At 49.2% G+C, this 9810-nt stretch overlaps 2 protein-coding genes across 4 annotated transcripts in view; both read left to right on the top strand.

Moving 5' to 3' along the window:
- Rarg (retinoic acid receptor, gamma) overlaps nucleotides 1-3872 on the top strand; it is a 25908-nt gene extending 22036 nt beyond the window's left edge. The window contains exon 8 of one of the 2 annotated variants that reach the window (XM_013032538.1): nucleotides 2612-3872. In XM_013032538.1, coding sequence (XP_012887992.1) covers nucleotides 2612-2811 — 200 coding nt within the window. In that variant the 3' untranslated portion in view covers nucleotides 2812-3872. The remainder of the gene's footprint in view (nucleotides 1-2611) is intronic. The other variant, XM_013032537.1, reaches the window with a different exon arrangement.
- A 3182-nt stretch (nucleotides 3873-7054) lies between these two features.
- Nucleotides 7055-9810, top strand: part of Itgb7 (integrin, beta 7) — a 17619-nt gene continuing 14863 nt past the window's right edge. For both annotated transcript variants that reach the window (XR_001175665.1, XM_013032522.1), the window contains exon 1: nucleotides 7055-7114. The gene's annotated coding sequence lies outside the window, so the exon portion shown is untranslated. The remainder of the gene's footprint in view (nucleotides 7115-9810) is intronic.

Here is a 9810-nt window from a genome sequence, read left to right as displayed (position 1 = left end):
CGCCCAGGCCCAGAGTTCAGGCCCACAACCGGACCCAAAAAAAAAAAAAAAATTCAGTTCTACCTACCTACTCGGAAGCTGAGATCTGAGGATGGATCATGGTTCAAAGCCAGCCCGGGCAGGAAAGTCTTTGAGACTCTTATCTCCAATTAGTCACCAGAAAACTGGGCGTGGTGCTGTGGCTCAAATGGTAGAGCACTAGCCTTGAGCTGAAGAGCTCAGGGACAGTGCCCAGACCCAAAGTTCAAGCCCTATGACTGATGGAAAAAAAAAATTCAGTTCTATCCAAGTGCTAGTGGCTCACATCTATAATCGTGGGTGCTCAGAAGGCTCAGATCTGAGGATCATGGCTCAAGGCAAGCCCAGGTAGGAAAATCTGTGAGACTTATTTTCAAATAACCACCGAAGAGCCAGAAGTGGAGTGGTGGTAGAACAGTATCTTTGAGTGAAAAAGCTCAAAGATAGTCTTTAGGCCCTGAGTCCAGGCTCCAGGATGGGCACCAAAACAACAACAAAACACCTCAGGGACAGAACACAGGCCCTGAGTGCAAGCCCCAGGACTGGCACCAAAAAACATCAGTTCTAGGCACTAGGAATGTACCTCAGTGGTAGAGCACTAGCTTAGTAGGGGCAAGGGTTTGATCTCTGTCATCATACACACACACACACACACACACACACACACACAGAGTTCTGTAGTTGTAATAGTCACTAGAGAAGAGATGAGCTGAAGACAGAGTTACAGCAAGTCTGTGCTGGGCACCCTCAGTAGCTGCATGTGGCTATTAATTCCTAGTGATTACTATATTGGACAATGAAGAATAGGCTGAGGAAGCTGGGTGCTGTTGAGTCATCCCTGTAATCCTAACCACTCAGGAGACTGAGATCTGAAGATTGCAGTTGAAAGCCAGCCAGCCAGGACAGTCCATGAGATATTATCTCCAGTTAGCCAGAAAAAAAGCTGGATGAGCCACTAGGTGCTGGTGGCTCACATAGGTAATCCTAGCTACTCAGAATGCTGAGATCTGAGAATTATGGTTCAGTATTTGAGCAGGGAAGTTTGTGGGACTCTTATTTTCAATTATCCACCAGAAAGCTGGAAGCAGAACTGTGGCTTATGTGGTAGAGTGCTATCTTTGAATGTAAAAGCTAGGGGATAGTGCCCAGGCCCTGAGTTCAAGCTCCAGTACTGGCACCAAAAAAGAGAGAAAAGCTGGCTAAGCCTGGTGGTGGTGCTAAAATACTAGCTAGTCAGGAGGCTGAGATCTAAGAGTTGAGGTTTTTGGGTTTTTTTTTTGTTTTTTGTTTGTCAGTTGTGGGTCTTGAACTCTGGGCCTGGACATTGGCTCTCAGCTCTTCAGATCAAGGCTTCAGCTCTACCACTTGAGCCACAGCTCCACTTCCAGTTTTCTGGTGGTTAATTGGAGATGAGTCTCATGGGGGTGCTGGGAAGGAGGCTCAGTGGTAGAGCGCTTACCTTGCCTGCATGAGGCCCTGGGTTCGATTCCTCAGCACCACATGAGCAAAAAGAAAAAAGCCAGAAGTGGTGCTGTGGCTCAAGTGGTAAAGTGCTAGCCTTGAGCTGAAGAGCTGAGGGACAGCGCCCAGGCCCAGAGTTCAGGCCCCATGACCGGACACCCCCCCCAAAAAAAAGAGTAGAGTCTCATGGGGGGTGGGGGCTGGGAAGGTGGCTCAGTGGTAAAGTGCTTGCCTCGCATGCATGAGGCCCTGGGTTCAATTCCTCAGTACCACATAAGCAGTAAAAAGACCCCATGACTGACAAAAAGAAAAAAAAGTCTCACGGACTTTCTTGCCTGGGGTGGCTTTGAACTGTGATCTTCAGTTCTTAGCCTCCTGAGTAGCTAGGATTACAGGCGTGAGCCACAGACGCCCAACTGAGAGTTGAGATTTTGAGCCAGCCCAGGCACATGAATCTGCTAGACTCTTATCTTTAGTTAAGCAGCAGTGGTGTGACTCAAGTGGGAGAATGCTAGCTGTGTGTGTTTGGGCAGGGGGAGGGTGCCAAATAAAGGGCTTTGAGTTCAAGTCCCATACTGGCATAAAACAACAACAACAAAACCAGGTGTAGGAACAGCTGGCTAGTGTGTGTGTGTGTGTGTGTGTGTGTGTGTGCGTGCGTGCGTGTGCGCATGCTGGCCATGGGGGCCAACCTGAGTACTGTCCCTGAGTCTTTTTGCTCAAGGCTAGTTCCCGGTCACTTGTGCCACAGTTCGACTTCTGGTTTTTTAGTAGTTAGTTGGGGGTAAAAGACTTTCCTGCCCAGGCTGGCTTCAATCTGTGGTCCTCAGATCTCAGCCTTCTGAGTAGCTAGGATTGCAGATGTAAGCCACTGAAATATGGTTCTTGAGAAAGAGTGGTATGAACAGGCAGCAAGCTTGGCAGAGAAGACCAGGTAGAGGTGCCAGGAAGGAGAGTGACACCTGGGAACATTCATGTAGGAAGAGGATGAGCTGGGGACAGAGGGTCAGCAGATCTGTGCTGGAGGCCCCTATGAAGAGTTACAGGGCAGTGGATTTGAGAAAAGTTAGGAAGGTGGCCTTAAGGGTCATATGCCTTTGCTCTCCTAAGCTTCTTTGCCTTTCTGTTGTAGGAGCAGAAAGGGCCATTACCCTGAAGATGGAGATTCCAGGTCCGATGCCCCCTCTGATCCGAGAGATGCTGGAGAACCCTGAAATGTTTGAGGACGACTCCTCGCAGCCTGGTTCCAATCCCAAGGCCTCGAGCGAGGATGAAGCTCCTGGAAACCAGGGCAAAGGGGACCAAAGTCCCCAGCCTGACCAGGGCCCCTGACCTCCCCCTCTGTGGGGCTGGGCTCCAGGCAGCAGACTGACCATCTCTCAGACACTGCTAGTGAATGGGAGAGGACATGCTCTGCCCTCTCCCCACCTTTCAGTGAGCTCCTTGTTTTTTGCCAAAGTTTCCAGGGGTGCCTTTGTGCTCATCCCTGCCCCATTCTAGCTGGCTCTCTCTCCAGTCCTGGGAGCTTGTTCTGCTCCCACCAAGAGAGAGGGCAGAAGGGTGAGCCTGGGTCTGGACTCTAATCTCAGCACTGCCCCCATCAGATACCATGTCCTAGGCTCCCCAGGGCAGGAGGAAGAAGACCCTGCCATCCCACGGCCCCTTCCTCTGCCAGGTGCTTGGGCCACTGAGAGCCAACAGGAACACTAGAGACCAAAAGGGCGGGCCCTTGGAGAAGTCTGAGCCCACCCTCTTGCCTTGGTGCCTGATGCTGTGTAATGCACCTGCCCATGCACACTGCCCTCTGTGCCTTGTCCATGTGCCAGGTGGGAATGGGGGGGAGAGGCTGGGACTTGCCTTTCTGGGGTGGGGCCTGAGGGTGAAATGACCCCCTCCCTGTGCCCTCCATCGCAAGCCCCTCCCTCAGCCCTGTCTCGTGCCTTGGGGTCTTCCTGTCCCCCTCCCATCTCAGCCATTGGGCAGGGACCCTCCTACACTACAGAAGGGCAGGGATCCCATCCTAGTGCCTTCTACCCTGGATCCCAACCCCACCCCAGAGCAGCTTGGCCCAGGGAGGGGAGATGCTGCTTAGCTGATCCCGCCCTGACCCAGAGGAAGCCTCTATTTATTTATTAGCTTTTGTTTACACCCTGGAATGACCCCTTCAGCCAGGGGTCTTGGGAGGGGGAGCCCAGGGCCTCTGTGATCCCTCCCTTCTTCCTCCAATCCCCAGTTTGTATTTAGCTGCCAAATAAGATTCCTGCCGGCTCTCCTTTTTCTCTGGGGGGTCAGGGTGCTGTCCCCACCCCTCTGTTTACATCTCCCCTCCACCCCGCTGTATCGCGTATTGCTGAGTTTTCTATTTTTGCAAAATAAAGAGATGGAAACTCATGGATCTGGCTGGAGGTGGAGTAGGGGAAGTGACCAGCTGACCTGGAGGGGGAGCTGGGAAAGGTGGGGGAGGGAGAGTTTCTAAATCCACTGGACTTGGCAATTTTTTTAGAAGGACAAAAAAAATAGGATGAAGTTGGGGCACTGGTGGCCTCGTGCCTGTATTTTCAGTTACTCAGGAGGACTGTAGTTCAAAGGCAGCCTGGGCAGGAAAAAAAAAAAAAACTGTGAGACTCTTTATCACCAATTAACACTAAAAAAGGAGGCCAGAAGTGGCTCAAGTGGTAGAATGCTAACCTTGAGCCAAAAAGCTAAGGGAGGACTGGGAATGTGGCTTAGTGGTAGAGTGCTTGCCTAGCATGCATGAAGCCCTGGGTTCGATTCCTCAGTACCACATAAACAGAAAATGCCAGAAGTGGCGCTATGGCCCAAGTGGTAGAGCACTAGCCTTGAGCACAGAGAGGCTCAAGGACAGAGCCCAGGCCCTGAGTTCAAGCCAAAACAAAACAACAGCCACAAACAAAGAAAATAGGATGGAGTGCAAAATAGGAGTAGGAAGAGGAGGTGCCTGACCACCCACAGTCACCAGATATGTTCCCCAGATATGTTCCCTACATGAACTAGAAGACAGGAGGAGGTACAATGAGGTTCCCTTCTGGAGGGGATAGGGAATGGGGTTTGAATCCAGGACCTGATATTTGCTAGGCAGGCACTCTGCCACTCAAACCATGCTCATAGTCCTGAAGTTTCATTTGGTTTTCACAAATGTCCCAAGCCCCCAAAGGGTATTCTGGCCCACATCTAAGCCATAATCTAGCTCCAGGTCTTCTCTCTTATTTTTTCTTGTACTGGTACTAGAGCTTTAACTTAGGCCCTGGGCACTGTCCCTTAGCTTTTTCACTCAGCTAGTTGGACTTTCCTGTCTTGGCTGGCTTTGAACCTTCCTTCTTAGATCTCAGCCTCCTGAGTAACTAGAATTTAGAGGCATGGGCCACCCATGCCCAGATGATTTGTTTTGAGATGGATCTTGCTAGGTAGCTGTAGGCTGCCCTGGAACTCATGATTCTTCCTCAGCTTCCTAAGTGCTAGGATTTTGAGTATGCACCACTGTGCTTGGCTTATTATGTTTCTATTTGATATCTACCCTTCTGCCCTCTGTGATGCCACTGGCACTTTGCGGCTCAATCCCGCCTCCTCTCAGCCTACTCTTCATTCCATGACTTCCATTCACTCCCAAGAGCCCCACCGTTGTCGTCCCTCCTCTACCTCTCCCTTCTGTAGGCCTTACCTCTTTACCACACCTTGGCAAGGCCTTTGCCTTGCACCGCCATGCCCGGCACTGCCTTGACCTTTAGGATCTGTGCACAACTCTTTCCTACTTCTTTGCTGGGATGATGCTTTGCTTACCTTGGCCCTGGATTTCTTCACTGGTGAAGGAAGGAGGTTGAGGATGTGAGATAGGAGAGTAGGGGGTGGGGACAGAAAGCAGAAGAAGAAAGTGAAAGAAAATTGAGAGGAAACCACAGGGCCTGTAACCCCTGGTTGTCAGTAGAAGGGTGGAATTTTGGATTTCCACAGCCCAAGGTAAACCCAAGCGCACACATAGAGGGAGCTTCTTTACCCAAGTTGCTTCTTCCCAGGAACTATACTTGAGAATCTACCTGCTTGAGCACCAGCCTAACATTGATACTATGCTGTGGCTGCTGTAGGGAGCCTGACAGCCAGTTCTTGCCCACCAGAGGGTTCCTTGTTTGTGTGTGTGTGTGTGTGTGTGTGTGTGTGTGTCTGACCTGGGGCTTGAACTCATGCTGTTCCTGAGCCTTTTTGCTCAAGACTAGCACTCTACCACTTGAGTCTCAGCTCCACTTCCTGCCTTTTTGGTGATTAACTGGTGATGAGTCTCAGATTTTCCTGCTCAGGCTGGCTTCAAGCTACTATCCTCAGATCTCAGTCTCTTGAGTAGCTAGGATTATAGGGGAGAGCTGCCAGCATCTGGCTTTCTAGGTCATTTCAAAGCTTCTTGTCATCAAGCATGGGTCAGGCATAAATTCTATTTTTTTTTCTTTTTTGCCAGTCCTACAGCTTGAACTCAGGATGTAGGTGCTCTCCCTGAGTTTCTTTTGCTCAAGGCTAGCACTCTACCACTTGAACCACAGCACCACTTTCTGGCTTTTTTTTAACAACTCCTTCCTACAGACTTTATGCTGCTTCAATCCCAGCTGCTGTTCCCAGCACTCTTTTTTCCTGGTATCTTGCTTCCTTTCCCAGGCTACATTACTATCTTGACTGCTCAGCACATCCCCTGTAATTGTAATTGCTAAGTGTCATTTCATATAATTCCTGCTGCAATCCTGTGCGTGCCACTTGGCAGATGAGAAGGCAGCCACAGGAAGGGCTAAGGAACTTAACTAAGGACTTTACTACTTCCTGGTAAGGAAGAGCCAGGGTTTGAACAGGGCAGATAGGCTCCAGAGCCCATGTAGATAAGTACACTGTGATACAATGGTCCCTGGGTTTTAAAAATGAACAATAGTCTCCAACTTCCCTCCTCTCTGCAGTACTTACTGCCTCCATGTTCTGCCTATCCTGTTCTTTCCCCTATGAGGAAGTAGAAAGATCATCAATTTTGGAAGGAGGTCAACTTGGATTTAAAAACCAGACCAGCCAGTGATGATGTTTCATAAAGTCCTTACTTTAAGCTGGGTGCAGGTGTCTCATGCCTGTAATCTTGGCTATTCAGGAGGCTGAGATCTGAGGATCACGGTTCAAAGCCAGACCAGGCAGGAAAAGTCCGTGAGACTCTTTATCTCCAATTAACCATCAGAAAACCAGAAGTGGTGCTATGGCTCAAGTGGTAGAGTGCTTTCCTTGAGCTGAAGAGCTGAGGGACAGTGCCCAGAGTTCATGCCCTACTACCAACAACAATGACAAAAAGTCCTTACCTTCTTGCTTCCAACCCTAAATCTGCATCTTTAAAATTGGGGTGGGGTAGGGGTGCCAGCATCATTAACTGTAACTCCAAGAGTCTAGTGCATGACATATGCTCAGTAGATGAGCACCTGCATCTTCTAGATGTCTGCATCATCCACTCTCTTGGTCCAGCCCACCTTTATCTGCTCCACCTTCTAGATCAGCCACCCTCAAGACTCCCCCACCCCAGGGCGTGTCACTTCCTCCTCTGCAGCCTCCAGATCAGTACACAAAGACTGCTGCTGCCAGAGGAAGGGCTGCTCTGCATGCACCTGTGAGTACTGGGGTACCAGACCTCTTGTCTCCTCACACGCCTAGGTCTATCTGGTCCTAGCCTCTTGGGAAGAAGGCTCTGATCTGGTCAATCAGAGGCTTGTCTAGTCTTGAGAAAGGCTTTGAGCTCCCCGCTGAATCCTAAGGTCACCTGTTCCTGTTCTTTCTCCAGTCTCTCTCTCTCTTTCTCCAACTCCCCATTGTTGTCTCCCCTACCTGCCTCATGCTAGCACTAGTACTGAGACTTGAACTCAGGGCCTTATAGTCCCACTCGGCTTTTCAAAAGGAAGGAGAATGTAAGAGGGTTGCAGGAGGGGTGTATGAGTGCTGCCACAGAGCGCCTGTCAGGTGTTAAGAGATATCGAGGGGGCTGGGAAGGTGGAGTGCTTGCCTAGCATGCATGAAGCCCTGGGTTCAGTTCCTCAGTACCACATAAACAGAAAAGGCCAGAAGTGGTGCTGTGACTTAACTGATAGAGCACTAGCCTTGAGCAAAAGAAGCTCAGGGACAGTGCCCAGGCCCTGAGTTCAAGCCCCAGGACTGGCAAAAAAAGAAAGAAAAAAGAGTTACATCAAGGTAGGCTTCTCCTGATCTTCCCAACTGCCATCTCTGGGGCCTAATGCCTTTTCCTCAGCTCAGGCCTCTTCCCACAGATGCCATACTCCTGAAAGGCTGTGGTCTAGCCTCTTGGTTCTGTTCCCTCCTTGTGACTCTTGAGTGGGCTGCAGAAGGGTTGTGCTGGGTTTGGGAGATGTGGATGGATGGGGAAAGGCTGTTTCAGTTACTAAGGGGGATGTTATGCTAGAACAGCCAGGGTGACCTGGTTCTTCAATACATGGGGACAATTTTACTTCAAGGCCTATGTTCCCTTCAAATGGAGAAGGTCCTTTTATTCCTTAATCCAATGACAAGCCAAGAGAGGCAAAGACAACTTCTCAATGAGGCAAGGTTTGACAATGTATATAAAAGCAGGATAAGGGGGCTGGGAAGATGGCTCAGTGGTAGAGTGCTTGCCTTGCATGCATGAGGCCCTGGGTTCTATTCCTCAGCACCACATAAGCCAAAAAAAAAGCCGGAGGTGGTGCTGTGGCTCAAGTGGTAGAGCGCTAGCCTTGAGCTGAAGAGCTGAGGGACAGCACCCAGGCCCAGAGTTCAGGCCCCACGACTGGACCCCAAAAAATAAATAAAAGCAGGATAAGCAAAAGATACATGAAAGTACAGACAAAATAGATATAAAAGAATACCCCAGCATAGAGTGCTAGTACCTAATCAAACATTGTGCATGACTGGGAGAAAACTGTACTGATGGCACAGAGACTTGTCCCCACAAGGTGGCATTCATAAGGCTCTGGAATGCTATCAAGCTAAAAATATTGAACTCAAAGGACTGATTATTTGGGCAGGGCCTCTGGGGGCCAATGCCTTTTCAATACTTGCAGAGTGAAGATAAAGTACAACAGATGTGTCTCAAGTGGCAGTTAGTAAGTATTGGTATTTAGTATCAGCTTTTGGAGGGAAAGGTCTGAGATATCAACTATCTCATTAGCATATTAGTATCCAGTGATCAATGTGGCTATTAGGCTATCAGTGACTGTCAGTAGCTAGACACTAGTAGTTCATGCCTATAATCCTAGCAACTCAGGGAGGCTTAGATCTGAAGATCAAGGTTCACAGACAACCTGTGCAGAAAAGTCCATATGAGACTTATCACTAATGAACCACCAAAAAGCTGGAGTAGAGCTGTGACTCGAGGCATAGAGCACCAGCTTTGAGCAAAAGAGCTAAGGGAAAGTGCCCAGGCTCTAAGTTCAAACCCTAGTGCCTGCACAAAGAAAAGAAAAACTACCAGTGACTGTCAGCCTGCTACTTAATTACAACTTGTATTACAACAGAAAACTAAAAAAAAGGGGCTGGGAAGGTGGCTCAGTGGTAGAGTGCTTGCCTTGCATGCCTGAGACCCTGGGTTCGATTGCTCAGCACCACATAAGCAAAAAGAAAAAAGCCGGAAGTGGTGCTATGGCTCAAGTGGTAGAGCACTAGCCTTGAGCTGAAGAGCTGAGGGACAGCGCCCAGGCCCAGAGTTCAGGCCCCACGACCGGACCCCAAAAAAAAGAGAGAAAAAAAAAAGAAAACTAAAAAAATGAACTAGAGTGGTCAAAGGATGGTTGTATTAATTGTAATTAAAATATCAATTTTGAAGCCAGGTGCTGGTGGCTCATACCTGTAACCCTAGCTACTCAGGAGGCTGAGGTCTGAAGATTGTGGTTCAAAACCAACCTGGACAGGAAAGTCCGTGAGACTCTTATCTCCAGTAAGCTACTCAGAAAAAGCCAGAAGTGGCACTGTGGCTCAAGTGGTAGATTGCTAGTCTTGAGCACAGAGAGGCTTAGGGACAGAGCCCAGGCCCTGAGTTCAAGCCCTAGAACTAGCAAAAAAAAAAAAAAATTTTTTTTTGGAGATAAGGATGTAGTTCAACAATAGAACACTTGCTTTATCCTGTGTTTGAACCCCAGAACTGGAAAACAACAACAACATTTTTTTTTTTTTTGGCCCGGTCATGGAGCCTGAACTCTAGGCCTGGGCGCTGTCCCTCAGCTCTTCAGCTGAAGGCTAGCACTCTACCACTTGAGCCACAGCGCCACTTCCGGCTTTTTTCTTTTTGCTTATGTGGTGCTGAGGAATCGAACCCAGGGCCTC

This window comes from Dipodomys ordii, unplaced genomic scaffold, assembly GCF_000151885.1.
Source record: "Dipodomys ordii isolate 6190 unplaced genomic scaffold, Dord_2.0 Scaffold155, whole genome shotgun sequence".
NCBI classification, from domain to species: domain Eukaryota; kingdom Metazoa; phylum Chordata; class Mammalia; order Rodentia; family Heteromyidae; genus Dipodomys; species Dipodomys ordii.
Note: the sequence above shows the minus strand (reverse complement) of the source record. Positions and strands in the feature narration are given on the sequence as shown.